Source organism: Oryctolagus cuniculus, chromosome 1 (assembly GCF_051225735.1).
Source record: "Oryctolagus cuniculus isolate XC-2025 breed Fujian yellow rabbit chromosome 1, ASM5122573v1, whole genome shotgun sequence".
NCBI classification, from domain to species: domain Eukaryota; kingdom Metazoa; phylum Chordata; class Mammalia; order Lagomorpha; family Leporidae; genus Oryctolagus; species Oryctolagus cuniculus.
Genome location: NC_142867.1, coordinates 179,573,211 through 179,593,937, shown reverse-complemented (window position 1 = coordinate 179,593,937; position 20,727 = coordinate 179,573,211). Strand labels below are relative to the sequence as shown.

The following is a 20,727-nucleotide window of genomic DNA, read 5'->3' as shown; positions in this document are numbered from 1 at the left end:
ATTAGCTGCTTCGAAGCTGTTATAGCCCATTATGTTGATTCAGCTGACACATATCTGAACCCAGTCCACATGCCCAAGATGACATTAACATTGTTCTGGAAGACCCCCCCCCTTTTTTTTCTACAACGTTTTTTATTTATTTCTTAATTTTTGAGAGTTGGCTCAGAGTTTCTGATAACCATTGCATAGATCTCTCAATTTGCTGGGTGATGCTGAAGCATTTGTTAGCAGATGGTCTGGTTCTTGCTGTCTTTCTCTATAAGTATATGACTCTCATCTTTTAAGCTAATCTGTAAAAGAAAAAAGAGAATAATGTTTTTTCAACACTCTAGGGCACAGTTTCCTTAAGATGCTCACAGATTCCATAGAAATTGTGGGATTTCTCTGAGCATCTGAATTTAGCCTTTTGAATTTGAGAAAAGTACCTTTTAGAAGAAATTATAACATTGTATTTGTGTTTTTAAAAATGTATTACATGAGAGGTTTCACTTGAAAAATACCAGCGACGCAGCCACTGGTAAAATCAAGTGTGCCTTCATTGATTTATATGAAGCTCTAATGAAGCCAGTTCAGGTCTCAACACAGACTCCCCCCCCCCGGGAATCTGTGACCTAACATAAATAACGTATAAGGGAGCATGTAGACTGTTCATCATATCATTATTATTATTTGTAATAGATGTGATTCCTACAGTGATACCTAGCCAAAGAAACATGCTGTTATCATCAGAGGTAATTATGCACAGTTATACAGACAATGAGAGGTTTGTTGAGATAATGTGACTGAACAGTAATCCCAGGACAGGTATACCATGCCGTCATAAGCCAGGTCTTCTCGCGAGGGCCTTGTCTCACTTTTTCAAGATTTTGGCATTTCTTAATATAGCCATTTAAAGACATCCTAAAACAGTGTTCTGAGTCAGTTTCTTTATCTAAAAATATACCACACTGTAGAAAATCCTGGTGTAGATTCTTAACTGTTTACTTGGCAGTGTCTGTTTTTCAGTTGACTTAAACCTTTACCCATTCTCTCCCTTTTCTGTGTAATCTTGCTGACATCTCCTATTGGGTCATAAACCCCTCTTGGGACAGAAAGAAATACCAGAGGAGTCTCACTGAGGAGGAGGGTAGCTAAGGGGATTATTTTGCTGCTTTCTTCTCATATCTAGGTGGAGTAGAAAGAGCTCTGGCTTACTAGCTGTGGCCATTTAGGGACATCTCTGAGCCTCATTTTCTGCTGTTTGAGAAATTACTAATATCAGAGATTGTGATGATTAACTACATGAGTATAGTTGAAGTATTATACTAGCTTCATAGCACTGTACAAACATGGCTTGTTGTTAGTCTCACAAAGACTGCCCTAAGGGGCCTGAATAATCAGTTGTCATTTGAAATGATAAATTCTAAAATGCAACTACTTTCTTCTCTTGTCGCTTCGCTGGGGTGAATTCGTCCATAAACCTAGAGGAGTAAATTTAGACAAAAGGTCACCTACCTGATGGTGTTGCTTGGTACATGAATTGATTACAGTGACCTGGCATTTGAAGCAATTTGGCCAGCTCCTTTTATGTCGAGCGTAAAGATTTAGAGGAACTCCCTTTGTAAAGGAGTTCTTCATGTGCCATCTGAGTAGAAAGGTGGCGTTGACTTAGGGTAATGTTTCACATCTGGCGTGAGGTGGGACAGATCCTCAATCCATCTTGTACCTCTCTGTCTGGTCCCAAATATGGGATCTTCATGCAAATCCATTGTTTCCCAGGATTGGAAGTGCTTATCAAATACCAGAACTTACGCTTTATCTTGTCTTCCTTCTTGCTTAATGAGGAGTAATGCTTAAAGGTTTATAAGTCTTCATGCATCTCATTATAAATCCCGTCCTTATTAATGTCTTCCCTATCATATTATATTAGTAATTGTTTTCATGAATGCCACAGAGAAATGTAATCACATTACCTCCTTTCAAATTGCATTAGTGAAAATGAATAAAATGTATATCAATGGAATACAAAAGTGCTGATTCAACATTAACGTGAAATGAGATAATTATTACTTAGCATTCTTATGATATCAGAGATACTTTGACTTCTTATACAAAGTTATATATTCTGATAAACAGAGATCAAGGTTGGTTAAAATGTGATTACTTTTTAACAGTGAGCTAACCCCTTCAGTATCAGTATCTTCATGCAAAGACTTTTTCCTTTATAGTTGTCACAGCCGCCAAAAGCACTCTGTAAAAATCTATAAGTATACTAGAAATAAACAGAATATATTAATTGTTAATTGCTAGGTAAGCAAGTAAAATATTTTTGCCTGAAATGAAATGCCTTTTATTTCTTGTTTCTCTAATATTACTAATTGCTTAACAAAATAGCTTGTATTACCATAGGCCTAATTTAATTGAAAAAAAAAAAAAAAAAGAACACTCCAAAGCTTGCATATGCTTTGATGCCATAGAAGCATGGGTATTTTCCTTATATAATTGGCTATATCCCGCTGTTGATTTTTCCTCTGAACTCCTAAATTATTTAAATGGGGTCTTCCTCTTGTCGATTGATAGTTGGTTGTGATCGTAAGGTAATGACTGCAGCTGCTCACTGGATCTGCGTCTGTGAAAATTTATGTGTCTGTTTGTGTCCCTTACTCCCAGTTTGTATTTATACATTTGAGTCATTGAAGCATTCATAGTCATCTATAAACATGTGCATACAGTTTTATGATTTTCGTTGTTTCTTGACTTTTGTTCAAGTAACTTTTACTATCGCAATTAATCGAGAGATGTTTTTGGTTATATGCATGACAGAATTCACCACTGTCAATTTTTAACAAATTATTCTTTTAGCACCTGGGTGTTAATATCACTGAGCAGTATAGTCTGGAATTTTGGTATGTTTTTAAATCCCCAAAACTTGAAGAATATCCTGAATTATCCTGATAGAAAAATGGCAATATTTTAAAAAATAATTATCAGTTATAAAATGGATATATTAGGTTTTTATTGTTTTAAAGGAGAAGAGATTTTCAAATATAAGCAAAAGTAAAATGCCTTTTTTAAACCTCCCATTTCTTTACTCATGTAGCATTTGTATATTGAAAATATGAATGAAAGACAGATATTATGCTGCAATATGTCTTCTAAGGAATGATATCTTGTAGAATTAAGTGATTTAATACCACTAAAAGAAAGCGGGTATTTCAGTGGGATTTTCTATTTACTCTTCCCAATGGTAAATAGCTGTGTTGATATATATTCCACATACCGTGCATTCCACCCATAGGGGCTGGTGTTGTGGCTCAGCAGGTTAAGCCATAACCTGGGACATCAACATCTCCAATGGGCACTGCTGCACCACTGTCCCAGCTGCTCCACTTCCAATCCGCCTCTCTGCTAATGGCCTGGGAAAGCAGTGGAAGATGACCCCAAGTACTGGACCCATGTGTGAGACCTGGATGAAGCTCCTGGCTCCTGGCTTCAGCATGGCCCACCCTGGTCATTGCAGCCATTTGGGTAGTTGGTAGATCTGTCTGTCTATCTCTCTGTCTCTTTAACTGTGCCTTTCAAATAAATAAATAAAGTATACACTTTAATACATACTGGTGTATTCACAGGTATGTGCTATATCCTTTAGCTCTCACCCTCACCACTGCCACCACCAATGTGATACCTAGGGAGCCACAAGTATATTTTCTGTCTCCCCAGGTTTTCCTGTTCTGGACATTCCATCTGAATGGAATCATATAATATGTGATATTTAGTGAGTGACTTCTTCAACTTAGCTTAGTGTTTTCCATGTTCATTCACGTCATAGCACGTATCAGTAGTTAATTCCTTTTTATGGCCAAATTATATCCTGTTACATGAATATACAACTATTTGTCATCAGATATAGGTATTGTGCCTTTTAAGAAAAACTCAAAAGTTGGTTATAGCTCTCCTGTTTTTCAAAGTGAGAGTTGTTCGAAGTTCAGCTTTTTCTTATGAATCTCTCAGTATTTTGGATGTGTTTACTGTGAAGATGATGTGTTTCCGTGCTTATAATTTTTTTTTCTCAATGTGTTTTGTTGAAGTGTAACCATCTTTGAATTTGTCTGGCTTTTTGTGCTGGCCATGTTGCCTGCTGTTTAAATTAATGGCATCTGGCCCCTGCGACAATGTGTTTTCAAATATTGACTCATCCATTCACAGGATCTAATATTTTACTTTCTGTTGAGAAGACACCAAGACATTTCAGGGCACATAGATAACACAGTGTTATCACTTATTCAGCTTGCAAGTTCTTCACATGACATTAAAAATATTAGATACATACAAGGAACCTTTTTTTGAAAGTTTAATATTTTAAAATTTTCTTGTTATGTTACCAGCAAATAAGATAGGTGCTTTTTACTATAATTTTCCATTATATTAATTTTTAAGTGATTTTGTTTATTTATTTGAAAGAAATAGAAGGAGAGAGAGAGAAGAGAGGAGAGAGAGAGAGAGAGCGAACCTTCCATCCTCTGGTTCCCTCCTCAAGTGCCCATAGAAGCCAACGCTGGGCCAGGCTGAAGCCAGGAGCCAGAAGCTTCTTCAGGTCTCCCACATGGGTTCAAGGGAAGAACTTGGGCCATCTTCCACTGTTTTCCCAGGCTCATGAGCAAAGAGCTGGCTTGGAGGTAGAGCAGCCAGGACTCGAACTGATGCCCATATGGATGCCAGTACTGCAGAGATTAACCTTCTACACCATAGCTCCGGCCACTATTATATTAATTTAAAAAAATGTTTTAGCAGACAGAATAACTTTGTTGTTTCTCAGTTGCTGTTATTACCATTAGATAACAAGTAGTAACAATTACATTAACACTTTTATAGACCCTTAACTTTTAAAAAATTCTCTTTTCATTTGCTTATAAGTTGGTAGGGGTGGAGAGGAATCGGTTGATTGATTTTGCATCTGCTGGTTCACTCTGTAAATTTCTGCAAAAGCCAGAGCTGGGGCAGGCTTAAACCATGAGGCCAGAATTCAGTACCACTATTACATATGGGAAGCAGAGACCTGAGTACTTGAGCCACTGCCTGCTTCCTCCCAGGGTGCTCATTAACAGGAAGCTGGATCTGACGTAGGAGGTAGTACTATGGATATGGGATATAGGCGTAGCTGCTGTGCCAGAACACGCTCCTCTTAACTTCTAAATGAGCTTCATAATTATCTTTCGTAAACTTTGTGTACTTTGTCCAAATTAGATTTACATGTTTCTCTAAAAAAAAAATACAGAAAACATTTTCACCTTGCTGAACTGGTACATCTGTATAGGTAATCTCATAGTCAGAGTTAGGTAGACTTTCTAGGTTGATAGCAAAGCTGTCTTGTAGGATCTTTAAAACCCTGGGTCCTATGGTGGACATTTGACTTTGCACTTGAGATACCCACATTGCATGTGAGTGCCTGGGTTTGAGTCCTGGCTGTGCTCGTGATTACAACTTCCTGCTCATGTACACCCTGGTCGGCAGCAGGTGACCACTTATATGGTTGGATCCCTGCCTCCCACCTGGGAAACCTGTATTGAGTTCCTGCTTGGCTTCTGCTCCAGCTAGGGGTCATTGAGGTCATTTGGGAGAATGAACCAGTGGATGGGAGCATGTGTGTATTCTCTCTCCTTCTGTATCTCTGAAATAAATAAAAACTAACACCCTTAAAACCATGGGTACTTTTGTCCATGTTCTATGTCTGTCCAATCATATTTTCTTGTTCATTTTGACACCTGATTGCCAAACCCCACAGTCCAACAAGTCGATATTCCTTCAATCATATATGTGTTTTGGAACCAAGTAAATTTCAGTTGTATAGATCATATTTGTTGTGTGTAAGTAAGCTCAGGAGTTGTCTACCATGCAAAAAAAAAAAAAATTCTTAAATGGCATTGTAACTTGACCAAATTTAGGACACTGGTATCTTCTACAAAGGCAGTATCAGGAGCCACAGTTTAGCTTAGTGGTTAAAATGCCTTTGTCCCACATCAGAGTACCTGGTTCAATTCCTGGTTTGGGCTCCTGACTCCAGCTTCCCATTAATGTAAACCCTGGGAGGTCTTGGTGGTGTCTAATGTAATTGGATTCCTACCACCCACGTGGGAGACCTGATTTGCTTTCCCAGTTCCTGGCTTCGGATGTGGCCCCTGCCTAGCTCTGTTTATTGCAGATGTTTGGGGAATGAGCTAGTGGATCTCTTTCTTCACCCTCCCCTTGCCTCTTTTTATCTACCTCTCAAATAAAAATTTAAAAATACAAAATTTGAAAAATTCTAAAGGTAGTATCATGTTTTCAAGCCTTAGTTAATACTCAAGACACTTCTTTTGGGAGTTGTTTCTTTTCAAATACTTTTATGTGTCAGCCAAATGGAAGCAGAAGGGATAAAACTGTCCTGAACACTGTGTAGAAAGATTCTTGCTGATTTAATCAGCATTACTGTCATGTGAGTGCTTTAGAGTCTCGGAGGTAGTGTTTGAAGTACATTCTTGGGATCTCATCCACAAAACGTATAAATGTGCTGGCCACAACTTTCTGGTCATGTGCAAGATCACTCTTGTGTCCTATAATGCTTAGTAATTGTTACTTTGTAGTATATACACAGTGTATTCTCCAGCAGTCCTAGAAAAATTATCTTCCAGATTCATTACGGATCATTTTCTATTCTAGATTTTTCTACAAATTGAAGACTTTAAAGAACAGTTTCCCTACCAAGTAAAACAGTTCACTTGACCTTTGATACCATGCATACCTTTCCTTCTGGGACATACGTGTATATGCAGAGGTGAATAATACCTGCTGTGATAAACTAATTAATTACAGCATAGAAGAGTTTGTATCCTCATAAAAAGGTTGCCAGGTGTACATATTTATCATCTCTATGACTTTCAGTGTAGAAGATTCCATTTAAATAAAAAAATTTTTGATATAGGTTTAAAAAGTGTCTTATCACTGGTAGTCCATTATAGGCAATCAACTTATATACCTAGATTTCCCACCTATGTTTATAGCAGAAACTGGTGGAGAGAGAATGAATGTTGTGTTAATGATTATCTTTTCCTAAAATTTACTTTTAATGTAGGTCATGTACTTAACCAGTAAAAATTTTAAGATATTTCAAGTAAAATTCCATAATCTAAATTGTAAATCTTGCTATTCTGCCCAGAAGTGAGCAAGAGGAAAGTAGATTTCAGACAGCTCTTTCGTTATATATGGGATGGTGGCCAGGGTCAATGGATACTTGAAGACAGTGTCCTGCTAATAGTTTTTGTTTTTGTTTTTTCCCCAATGGAAAGACAAAGCTGAAAACTGAAATGAATTTTAATTTTAGAGGATTTTTTCTCTCTTTCTGATTGTTCCTTTAAAATAAATGTTTTGTATTTCTGCTCGCCCCATGACTTTCACTGTTTTATTATTCTATGTTCTTGGGTAAATGTTCTCAAACAGGTTGTAACTGATAGGAGATTCATTGATTAGTCTTTATGCAGTTCTTTTGCAGGTATACTATGTACTAATTGAAACACCATTTTTGTGCTTTCCTGAAAAATGTCATTTTGTAAGAAGATTGATGTTCAATTCACATTTACTTGCAGAGTTCAAGCCAGTGATGAGTGTGATAAAACTAGAGACTTCAGTTGCAGTGCCAACCAAATCCGTTATTTGAATAGAGCCCAAGAACTCATCTAAAATACTATCAAATACACTTTTGCTTAAATATTCAAATATGAAAGTGTTACCAATCCTTGTTTCACTTTTTGAAACTAAGTCACCCTGTTTTTTGTGTTCTAGATCTACTTTTGAATTTGAATTGTTTTAATTGTATGTTTTCTTCATGTTTCTATAGGTTGTGGAAATAAACTGATTAGTATTTTGGATATTTATCTTCCTTACCACTGTATATTTAGAGCCATGTAACACACATGTACATTTCTGAACTCTTAATATTAGGACAAATAATAACCCTCAGGCCCACCTTGGAGGATTATAGTATGAATAGTACAGTAGGATGCATGTCAAAGTTTTCATTTGTTCATTTAGACTAAATATGATTTAAACACTTTATAAGTTATTAAAATAGAATTTAATACACAGGGAAGAATTAAAAGGGAAGAAAGAATCATTCACATGTAATATGTGGAGAGTTATCATTTATCACAGATACTGTTCCAGCCACAGGCGCTCAGGCTTTACATTCGTTAACTCCTGTAATTCTTTTGACAGAGCGGCCGTGTTGTTTGTAAATGGGGAGAGGGGCTCGGAGAACCGTGTTTCTCACGGTGCCTTTTGAGCATCTGTTGTTTGCCAGTATGCATTTCACGTCAATAGACTTGTGACCCTGTCTTCATGGAGCTTAAGTTCTAGAGTGGAAGACAGAGTCAAATCAAATAATTACACCAATAGAGACGATATTCACAGTCTGTGGTGAGTGCTGTGAGAGACTGTTGAAGACTCCTGATGCAGGCGGATAATGGGGAACTTGCCTGGAATAGCAAACCAGGGCAGCTCAGCTGGGGAAGAAGCGATACCTGACTTGAAATCTAAAGGGGCAGAAGGGTGGGCAGGTGAGAACATTCCCTGGGAGAAACAGCCAATGAAAAAAACAAGTAATAGGGGGTTCTGTTGGGTGACCAGTGACAATTGACATCTGTTTGTACTGAAGCAGGAATAAGCTGACAAGAGAGCAAAAATAAACTCAGTAACGACAGTGTCATACAAACAGATAAAATGTGTGTGGGACTTTAAAAAAAAAAGTTCCTGGAGATAGGGCAAAAAGAGCAATGTGCCAATTAATTAGGAGGCAGTTTGAATAGGAACTGTGAGAGTTTAGAATTCAGGAGAGGCAGGGATAGATCATTTTTAGAGGAAGGCAAAATATCAGTGAAGAACTGCCTGGTGCCTGCCTTGCCGCGTGTGGTCGTAGCTCAAGATTCCTAGTCTGTGGGAAGAACTTGCACAGACCTTGCCCTAATTCCTAGACCTGTGACGTTATAGTTGATTGAGTTGAGGCGAGGTACTTGATTATCTCTACCTCCGGTCCCTTCTTTGTGAAACTAAATAATATTGACATCGTCGTGGTATTCGCAGAGGACTGAGAGTGCCAGTGCTTGTAAACTCCCTAGCACAATGTCTAAAGAGCAGCAATTCTCCGAAAAATGTAGCTATTAATAATAACAGGTAATAGTTTCCTATTATATACCTAAAAATATCCTTGAGTTGGCAGAGGAAAGGATATAGGAATGAAGAGGGAACTATGGTGCTTCTCAGATTGTACAAAGGCTTCCTTCTTGCTCGTAGGGTCGTCTTTGAACCCACTGCACACAAACACCAAACCATCACGTTCTTGAGGACGGGGACACTGCCATCCATTTCCTGCTACTTAACAGTGCCGGGCTCCGCAGTGATGGGTTTTTGCATAGTGATGGTATTTGAAGCTGGAGGAAAGGAAGAAATTGCCAAATTAAAGAATGAAGAGCCAGGCCATGGGAAACACCTGTATTTATTTACAGTGGAGAGAGAGTGAGAAGTTGCTGCCAGAAAAGCTAGGATAGTCAGTCTCTCCTGCCTGGGGCTGAAGGAGAGTCAGTGCTGCAAGCTGCGAAAACGTCTAGGAGGACGAGGAGACTAGGAAAAGGGACCAGATGTGATGAGAACATTGCCTCTCGGTGCAGACGCAGGGAAGTGTGGGGCCGAGCCAGACTGCTGCAGAGCTACAATGTAGGTGGTGGTGGTGGTGAGGAAGTTGGAAGCGTTGGCTGCTGGGTGCATGGATTTCTCTTTCAGGAAATCCGTGGTAAAGGTAAGCAGAAGAAATGATTCCTTGTAATAAGTCTCGGGCTTAGGAAAATGTATTACTGTTGATCTTGGGGGGGGGGGGTAGGGGAATGGTGATCATCTAAGAATTGAGAAGAGTCCCGGGCACCATTAATGAGGGAAGGTCCTAGAGGGGACCCATGGGTCTGCATGAGCAAGACCTGAGCACCGATCCCTGCGTATAGAGGTGGGAGAAGTCTGACTGGACTGACTGCCCTTTTCCTCAGTCTGCATTTGCAGAGCTTGTAGTTTAGGTTATATAAAACCTACAGCCTGATCTCCTCCGAGTGCCCAGCAGAGAATGGCAGACACTCAGGCTGGAGCTGAAAAGAAGGAAGAAGCAAACGTGCTCCCAAGAATGAAAGCTTACCCATTTCTGCTCCTCCCAGCTGTCTCCTTGTAATGCATGAACATTTTTGAGGCATAACTGGCTTTGATAGTTTTATGATAATTTATGTTTTTTAACTGTGGGTGAGTTGGCAAGTGATCACATTGGTTCTATTTTGTTGTGAATAAATAGTATGTCAAAGTTTTATGCTGTTTCAAAAATGTTATTTAGAATAAAACTTCCTTTGAAGCCACAATACTCTCTCTTACTCAAAATATTTATTTAGACCATATTGTTTAAATAGAAATAATTCCCTTAAGGAGCAATTGTAGTCTATATAAAATCTGAGTTTGGGACAAATGCACCTTCTGGAATTCATAGGAATACAAAATGGATATTCCAGTGCTTAAGTGTTTATATACAAGAGGAGTTGAGGTGTTCCAGTGTTTATATGTTTAGTTACAAAAAGAGTAGAATTCATAAAAAAGGGATGATGGTCTGAAGAGTTGAATTCCCAAATGTTCCAGATGTATGAAGTTGTTTAGGAAGAGAAAATATTTGTATCATAAACTAATTGAGAGTCAGTAAGCCGAATGAATTATGCAGTGAAAATACATATAAAAATAAATCTTGCACCTATTGATTTATTCTGTTTTTAAAGAAATTAGAGCTTACAATGTGTTTTCAACATGGTATAAAATTAGTGTATTTTTGTAACATGATATTATCAAATTAATGATTTCTAGCATTTATGTCTTTTTTGCTGGAGTTAAATAGTCCTTGAAAGATCATCTCTTTTTTATTGTTCATTCCTGATTGTGGTGAAGACTTTTTTAGAAAACACTTATTATTGCTCTTCAAATTTTATACACGTTTTAATGTTAATATTGTTCCTCTATCTAAATTTATAATTGGATAATTTTCAGAGTGTCTTGTTTTTAGTGGAAACTTTGAATACTAAACTGTTGCACTCATAATCAAATTGAGCTTATTCTTTTAACTAGTGAACATGTTATGTAAAGAAGCTGTTTCTAACCTGGTACATTCTGATATCTTGTTCAGTCAATAAACTATTGAAATTGAAATAAGCACATTTGAAAGCAATGTTTCCCCCTGTAATCTTCGCCTTCCTTTAAGCACTAAGACATTCAGCAGAGTTTTACAACTTAGCTAATGTACAATTGACAGGTGACACTGGAAGAGAGTCCCTAAGAGATCAGGCAGATTATACCATTGAGTATTTCCCTGGAGGAGAACAGCAGAGGAAATTAGGGTTGGAAGTAGAGTATGAATTGATTCTGCAGTGCGGACTCCACCGTCCGAAACAGAATACAGACCCATTGATTTAATGTTAATTAATATGAAAAATACTTGAAAGCGAACTGATATAGGAAGTATAGGATACAGCAAAAGCTGGTTCAGTCTGAGTCTCATAGTAAATGGGAATTAGCCTAGCCGTGCTAACAATACCTAAAATACTGCCTGTTACAGGCAGTTCTAGTTTATATAGAAATCCAAATAGTCCCAGGAATGTGAGCCCTGGAGCTGAGTGAGTGTAGCTTTCTGCTCAGACGTATGGTCATGCACCTCTGCACCTACCCTTACCCCATTCAGTAATCACTGATTGCAGCTAAATCTGTAGAGATCTTTTCGTGGCATTTCAGGTAGTTACAGTAGATTGTTAATATCTGAGTGATCAGTCTAAATCCCTTCTATCTTCGGGATTTCCATGCAAATTAAAACTAAATGAAGGAGATAGTCTGTAGTCTGGGAGCATAGGTCAGCTTTAGTACAATTATTAAATTTAGGTTTTTATTCATAAAAAGTTACACTCCATTTGTGCTAATTTTCTATGGATTCACTGTCATACAAACTGGTGCAATGTTTTTTAAAAGTACTCATAAGGAAACGAAAGATTTTTGAGCATTTTGCCAGTTTTTTTAAGGTAGAATTGTATTGTCCCATATACAAAATGTTCACAGAAATGGCTTTCCTGTTCTACATCTGATATAAAAGCAATTTGTGTTTCTTATAACACTATTAAAATAGAAATTTTGTTTGGGATTTTTCAAAACAGGAATGAAATTAGAATTAGTAGATCAAGAAAACAAACTCCAAGTAATTAGAAAGTGAAAAAGAATAATATAATATGCTAAATCTCATTGAGCTACGAGGAGTGTCTTTCAAAATATAGCTGAAAGATTAGCAAAGCATTTAAGTTAAACTCAGCAGAAGAATAGTAATATCCTAATAATTTTCATTTACCATGTTTGACTCATGAACATAATTTTATTAGGATGTATTTTTGCATTATTACCAACTGAATAAACTTAAATAGAAGTGTGTGTTAATAACTTTTTTCTTTTCTTTTTTTACTATGATAAAAAAAATCCAGCATCTTGTAGAATATATAATCCTTAATTCTTATACTAGTTGGTCTGCATTTCCAATGTAAGGTTACTGTGAATGACATAAAACAGTTTATGAGTGACTAAGGTTTGTTTTCTCATCTTTTTTGGGGGAAGGGGGGAAGAAATTTTTAAATCAAAATTTATTTTCAAAATCCTCCAGGCCCCTGCCAACATGAAGCCTTTAGAAATGGGAGTGGGCATTATTTATTAAAATGGTGAAAAAAAAAAAACAAAAAAACAAAAAAAGTAGTACCTTTGAGCAGATGCTGATCTTTTTTTTTTCCTCCTTTTTTTGCAGGCCATCCGTTGCACACTGGTAAACTGCACATGCGAATGTTTTCAGCCGGGGAAGATTAACCTGAGGACTTGCGATCAGTGTAAACATGGCTGGGTGGCACATGGTGAGGAAAATCTGGGCTTTTCTTCCCCTGCTTGTTAGGTTCGTGTGAATGTGTGTGTTTTTTAGAGCAGTCACTGGCCTGGAGAAGAGCGAGGTCAGCTGTGCTCCAAGTGTTAGTTAACATTCAGCCTGCGGCTCTCAAGCAGCATACTCTGCTCCAAGAAGTAAGGCTGGGCACGCAGCTCCCTGCAGAAGGGCGAGATGTTTATAGGACGGTTGGGCCGTGGGGTTCTTACTGAGCGGAGCGGCAGCCAGCAAGCACCAGGCCTGATGGAAACTCAAACATACCACAGTTGGCCTTTGAGGGCCTGCAGCTCCGAGGGAAGCTGGCCAGTGCCCACTGCTGGAGATCTCCTCGATGACTGCTCCCCCTTGTCAGACGCATCAGGGCTGAGTTTATCCTTCCAGATGTTAAACTGGGTATGGTCTAGGGTGGCTGAGAGAGTGAACAAGAACATTGTTTGGCTGATATCTGAAAAAAATAATCCGTAAATATCCCCTTTCAGTGTGTGCTGGGATCAGAGGCGGCCCCTGTGGGTGGAGCGCGAGCTCCCTGTGGGTGTGCGTTGGGGTGGGTGCTGCCCAGAGAAAGGATGGAAGCGGGGAGGCTTCTAGCCCCGTGTCTACAGGCCTCGACTGAGAATGTAACTGGTTCTTGCGTATGGTTTATGTTTATTGTGTTTAGGTGAAAGGAGACTTGGAAATCAGCAGAGGTTTTCTTCACCTCCTAGACTGTGACTTTAAAAAGATAGGTAATGTTTATGAAAGAAATCCTGGCTTGAAACTTTTGACAGCCTGGGGTATTGGCTCTTAACGTGGACATATTCTTCATTCCCAAGCAGTGCCAAACATCCAGTGGGTTGTATTTTTATAAATGTCATGTTATTCTAGCAAGATCTGAGGTACCACCACCAGGCTGTGCCATGAAATGCTCTGAATTTATCATGTGCCTTCCTTGTTACGGCATGTGTGGGAGGTGGGGGCAGTAGCCCTGAGTGTGCTGGGGTGACATAGCCACCTTCCCATAGTGCTTCAGTGCCCCCAGGCATGGAGCTCGTTCCTGCTTCATCAACAAGGTCAAAATCTGCAGCCACTTTCTGGCTGGCCTTGAAGAACAGACACGCTGCCACTTTTGTAGTCTGTGCATCACCGCATTTCGTGATTTCCTTTCTCTCTGTCCTAGTTTGATAGGGCCAAACAAAATCGGGGTGTGCAGGGGGGGATGTTGGACAGCTCCCAGTTCTCTTCTCACACTTCTAGAGGTTGGGATTCCAGGATCAAGGTGTCAGGCAGGGTTGCTTTCATTGCGTCTGCAGATGGCCACCCTCTTGTGGTCTCTTCTCTGTAGACCAGGCCCTTGGTGCCGTCTGAATTTCCTCCTTCAAAGGGACGTCAGTTTGGACCCTTGCTTGGGATCCCCGTATAACTTAATCACTCTCCTTAAAGGCCCTATCTTCAAACACAGTCACATTCTGAGATATACGGGGGCTTATGCCTTCAACAGAATAATTTTAGGGGACACGATTTTTCTCATGGAATTCCCCAAACGTGCTTCCTGCTCCGATGCAGTATCGATTCTGCTAGGTGATAGGTCTGGAACTTCTGAACCCAAACCATTAGGAATCATGTAGGCACTGGAGACAGTCTGGGTGTTGACTCTTCTGTCAGATCCTGGCTCTGCCACTTTCAGTGGCATGTTACTCAACATGAGCCTCAGTTTTCCTGTCTGTAAAATAGGAATAATAATCCCTACTTTGGAGTCTTTTAAAAATAATTTTAATTGTTTTCATTTCTGTTTGAGAGACAGAGACAGACATAAAAAGAGCTTCTACCTACTGGTTCACTCCCCAAATACCCCCAACTGCTGGGGCTAGACCAGGTCAAAACTAGGATCCTGGGGGCCTGCGTTGTGGCATAGTGGGTAAAGCTGCCACTTGTGATGTTGTCATCTTATATCGGTGCCAGTTTAAGTCCCAGCTGCTCCACTTCCCATCCAGCTCCCTGCAAATGGCCTGGGAAAGCAGTGGAAGATGGACCAAGTGCTTGGCCCCTGCCACCCACGTGGGAGACTCAGAGAAGCTCCTGGCTCCGCCTTTGGCCTGGCTCAGCAGCCACTTGGGGGAATGAACCAGCAGATAGAAGACTTTGTCTTTCCCTCTCTGTGTGTGTAACTCTGACTTTCAAATAAATAAATATTTTTTAAAAAAGAGATGGGATCCTGGAAACTTAATCGAGGTCTCCAATGTGAGTGGCAGGGACCCAAGTACTTGTGCCCTCATCTGCTGCCCTCCAAGTGTGCATTTTCAGGTAGCTGGAAGAAGAAGCAGAGGTGGGACTTGAACTAAGCACTCTGATATGGGATACAGGCATCCCAAGCTGCATCTTTATGGCTGCACCACACACTCACCCCTACTTTGAAGTCGTACTGTAAAAATTAAAGGTAAAATAAGTGAAGGCTTTAATTAATAATATATTTCAAAAATAAACTTGACAGTAGATAAGCAGTAAAGTGGAGGTGGGCTATACTAGTCATTAAACAAAGAATTGTTCATCTGTTCTCTCTTTTATTTTTTCCAAATCTGTCTCGTATTACCATCATTGATCTGTAGTATCCTTATGAGTATAAAAGTTGACTGTGTCACCTGAGTTTGTTTTATCTATCCAACTTCCATGTGTATATTACATTAGTTGTATAATGGGGGAAAATGCAATATTTCTTCCTTCCTGAACAACATAAATTATTCCTGGCCAATGATTGTTTTGAAGACTTTCTGAGGAATGTTATATTTCACCCAACTTGCATATGATATTTCTGTTACACCACACTGTGGTTTTCCTATTGTGTCAGTAGAAATTCTGCTTCTGGGATATTAATTTTGGGGTTTCTCAGATCTGAGCAAAATGAATTCTAATTCTTCCTTCACAGTTTTACCTTGACCTCGTTTCTCCCATGCAACAGGGACATGTCTGTATAATGCAGAAGGCATTTAGGCAGGTATGCAAAGCCTACTCTTCCTCCATTCATTAGGGCAAATATGACAGTGAGGGGTTGGCTGGCTAGCCCTGGAGTTGGCAGTGGGAGGACAGCACCCACTCCTTTTGCCCCTAGCGTTTCAACTAATTGCTTCATTCCCTCCCCCTACACAGAAGCCCTGAAATCATGTCTCCAATTATTTCTTCTCAGAGGTGAGACACAACAGTTTCTGGCTGCCTTCACGGTACAGTGTCCTACGTGTGGGGCCAGGAGGAAGTGACTGGAGTTTTCTAATGTGGGGTTTTGCTCAGAAAATGAGTGAAACAGCACTACTATACCTTTCCTAAAGTTGTTTCATGGTAGCACTGAGTACATTCTACCTGTTGCTGGGCTCTTAAAACAAATTTTAATCTCTGCTGAATGCCAAATCCAGTATTCTCTTCTTAAAAGAAGAATGTTTAGAAATTTGTTAATCTCTTTCAGTTAAATGCCTTCTTATAATTCCTTTTGTAGCAACATCTTCAATTTATTTCTAAGATCTTGGGTTTCATATGTCAAAATATACCACTCTTGCGCGTGCGCACACATTTACATCCTACGAATATCTGTGTATATGTGTACAGACACACACTTGTTGCCTTATGGATTGCTGTTGAAGCCTGCCAGTCATTGATATTAGCTGCTTTATGGAAATCTTGACAAAGATGTTTTTGAAAATTATTAGTTAATTCATTGTACCCTAACACTTGCATTAATTAATTAATGGGCTGTGTTACTACTCACAGATTTCTTCCTTGAACCTTTTAGTTCAAGTTATGGGAAGAAAAAACTCAAAACAGGTCCTTGAATAGCAGTCAGTATTTTGCACTGAATTAATAAAGGATTTCTGACCCTTTCCCTCTTTTAGTGAATCTCAGCTCTTTCATTTTGATAATGGAAAACAGAGTTTATTTAATTTATTTAAAACAAACTTTTGGTGTGGGGGGAGTATAGGATAGATATCCATACCTAGACTATCATAACTTAGTTGACAGCCCAGGAGTAACTCAGAATTTCTGATTTTGTCCTGTTTCTGTTCAAAGTCCTTGGATACAGGACTCCAGCATCCAGCCACTTAATTTACTAACTACTATATTTTTTCCTCCTTTTGACAGTTGTCTCCTCATTTACCTACAATGATCTGAGTGAGTCTTGGGGGACTGGGGGACACATTTCCACAAATTCAATTCTTTTTGGTTTGAAAATTCTAAAATAAAATGTCAAGTAATGAGCAGTAATGAATGCTTTTCTGGTGATATAAGTGTTTTTGTTCACAGAGAAGTTCAGTTTGTATGCTTTGACCCTTTTCCTCCAGAATACGGTAGTTATTCAACCATTCATAGAACTGGGGCTTCAGCCAAAGGTTTTACATAGTGTTAAAGGTTAGCTGCCATTAGTAGTGTATCCCAGTGGTGGGGCTTGGGCAGGAAGACTCCCCACCGCCCTGCCCTCTTGAAGAATCCCTGCCAATAGGAGCCATGGTTGCCTTTGTGGAAAAACAGGAGACATGATGTGAAGGTTGAGAACTGCCCTGCCAAACCATTTGTGTTGTTCATTGTTTGAAAATTCATGTCTGTAGTTTAGATAAGGACTTTATTTCTAAACCTTTAGAATGAAAGTAAATGGTGGGGGTTGTGGCACTCTCGCTACACTGTCATCCACTGTGGAGTGCCTGGTTCCAGTCCCGGTTATACTGTGCTTCCAGTTCAGCTTCCTGATAACATGTCTTGGAGGCAGCACATGATGATCTAAGTACTCAGGTTCCTACCACCCATGTGGAAGACCCCAGTGTAGTTCATGGCTCTTGGATTCAGCCTGACCTAGTCCCAGCCATTATGGGAATTTGGGGAGTAAACCAACAGATGGATGATACCTATTTCTCTCCCCGCCTCTCCCGCTGTCACTTTGCCTTTTAAATAAATAAATACATCTTTTTAAGAAAAATATATATTTTTAAAGATTCATTTTTTATTTATTTGAAAGGCAGAGTGAGAGAGTTTCCATCCACTGGTTCATTCTCCAAATGGCTACAATGGCTGGGGCCAGTCTGAAGCCAGCACCTGGAACTTCATCCTAGTGGTCTCCCATATAGATGGCAGGGGCCTAAGCACTCTGGCCATCTTCCACTGCTTTCCCAGAAACATAGCAGGGAGCTGGGTCATAAGTGGAGCAGCTGGTATGCCACGAGGTGCTCATATGGGATGCCAGTGCCACAGGTGGCAGTGGGTTAACTCACTGCACAGTGATGCCAGCCCCAAGTACATCTTTTCTAAAAAAGAACTAAGCAAAATTCTAAATTGTTTTATGAAATATTGGAACCTAAGACAACTGGATAATTGCTTTCTTCTCCCATGATAGTGTGTTTGATTTGTGTTTGGATGAAACAATTGGACAGATTTTAGAAAGATAATTTGTTTAAAATCAAAAATTAAAAGCAGAGAGATTCATTGATTGATTTGCTATCTACTGGTTCATTCTTCAAATGCCTGTAATGGATGGGGCTAGACAAGGCCAAGCTAAACCCAGAAGCCAGGAACTCAATTTGGGTCTCCAGTATATGTAGCAGTGACCCAACTTCTTAAGCCATCACCTGCTGCCTTCCAGAGTGCACATTAGCAGGGAGCTGGGACTAGGAGTGTGACCAGGACGCAAACCCAGGTACTCTGATATGGTAGGCAGGTGTCTTTAAATTTTACCCCAAGAATTTTTTTCCTTTACTAAGTCAGTATATGTGTGTGTGTGTGTATTTAGTATATTTACTAAATATACTGAATAAGTGTATATATATATTTATTCTGATGAGGTCCATATGCTAAAAATACCTGTTTTTTTAAATCTAAAGCAAAAAAAAAAAAACAAAAAACAACACATGCACAATTCTACTCTTTCTAGGTATGTTAGGTAAGTGTTTGGCAAGAATATGAGAATTAATAAATAGAAAATATATAACTTCCTGAACCCTCAGCAGCTTTCTTGGTGACAGTTATTTTCCTAATAGAGTACTTTGACTTGAAATGAAAAGGAGGTGCCATTCCAGCAAGCCCTGTTAGTGCCTGGGTTTTCATTCCCTCTTACGCTCTCTGCCTGTGACACTGGTCGTTACTTCTCTTGGCTGAGATCTGGCTGCAGGATTGCTTGTTGCACTGGAATTCTCAAGACCTTGTCTTTATTATGTTCTATAAATGTGATTTCCTTTTGCTACTTGCAGTTCATCCAAGAAAAAGATAGTCCTACATTATTAGTTTAATTATTTTCTCATCAAGCCAGCTTCTTTCCTGCCCATATTTTATCCAAATTCTTCAGATATTTTCATATAAAATGAGCAGGCTTGGCCAGCATCATCTGGACGATCGATCAATAGATATTTATGAAACATACATCATACAGAAAGTATTGTACCTGGTCTCCTTCTGTTCTTTGCCACTGGAAATTGTGAGGGGCATAAAGTTAATTTAGTGTCATATACCAACCAGCTTTATGGTTTAATGTACTGTAAGACTTAATATTCATATAATCCATTAATTTCAAACCTTTCTTTCTTATAATTCATTGAAGGTAATTTTCCCCTTTTTTTCTCAGCATCATTTAATTTGAATCCTCAGCTTTTGCTTGATGGGTCTTAGCAGACCTGGTGTATTTATGGAGACCCTCCCTCAAAAATATAGAATAACCTAATAATGATGAATTTCAATATTTCAGTGATTTTTAATTATAAATGTATTTCATGTTAATTTATCTGAGCTTCTTGCATTTTTATTTGGTAAATATAGCAAGTATACACTCAAATAAAATCATAGTTAAACTTAATATGCATAATTAAGCCCTAAAGCAGGGCCTTTGGTCCTGAGCGGCCTGTTATCAAAGAGCTTTAGATTATTATCAGTCCCATATTCAGAATTATGAGCTTTCAGTATTCTGGTTGCCAATTCCTCAGATTTGTTGGAGACACCATACTTTGTAAGGACTCAAGCATGGCAAAAGCATTCCCTTTTTGTATTACCCTCTGAAAATTCACATCTTTGTCCCATCTGTGTTCGCCTGATGAGTTGTCTAAAGTTCTTGGAAAGTCCCCAACTGGTATCTGTAATATTCTCCAAGACTGGAGTTTAAAAGCCGATAGTAGTGGCCGGCGCTGTGGAATAGCAGATAAAGCCGCTGCCTGCAGTGCTGGCATCCTATATGGGCACCGGTTCTAGTCCCAGCTGCTCCACTTCAGATCCAACTCTCTGCTGTGGCCTGTGAAAACAGTGGAAGATGGCCCTAGTCCTTGGGCCCCTGCACCCTTGTGGGAGACCCAGAGGAAGCGCCTGGCTCCTGGCTTCAGATCAGTGCAGATCTGTCCATTGCAGCCACTTGGGGAGTGAACCAATGGATGGAAGACTTCTCTCTCTCTCTCTCTCTACTTCTGCTTCTCTGTAACTCTGTCTTTCAAATAAATAAATAGATCTTTAAAGTAAAAAAACTAATAGTAGCAATAGTGGTAACCTTTCCATCCTCATCCTCCTTTCTCCCTGATCTTCTCCCTTTCCGCCTCAACTAGACGATTCTCTATCGTAAGGGATAAAGGTATGTTGTGCTTTATTCTGACTCCCAACAGTGTGTATGTAACCACTTGCAAATTTCTCAAGACAGAGAGGAGGGTGAAAAAAAAATCCTCAGTTGCCCTTGACAGAGGAAGATAATGTTCCCAGGTATTAATCTGTACCAAACGCTAGCCTCTATCTTTCCAACGTGGAGATTGTCCCAGCAAGAACGATTT

The 20,727-nt window shown here is 39.3% G+C and overlaps 1 protein-coding gene across 23 annotated transcripts in view; it reads left to right on the top strand.

Moving 5' to 3' along the window:
- Positions 1-20,727, top strand: part of BNC2 (basonuclin zinc finger protein 2) — a 455,230-nt gene that overhangs the window by 285,695 nt on the left and 148,808 nt on the right. For 19 of the 23 annotated variants that reach the window (XM_070052561.2, XM_070052555.2, XM_089317450.1 and 16 more), the window contains one exon: positions 12,854-12,956. In XM_070052561.2, coding sequence (XP_069908662.1) covers positions 12,854-12,956 — 103 coding nt within the window. Of the gene's footprint in view, positions 1-9,526; positions 9,803-12,853; positions 12,957-20,727 lie in introns of those variants that run through there. The other 4 variants (XM_089317452.1, XM_089317457.1, XM_070052579.2 and 1 more) reach the window with 2 other exon arrangements.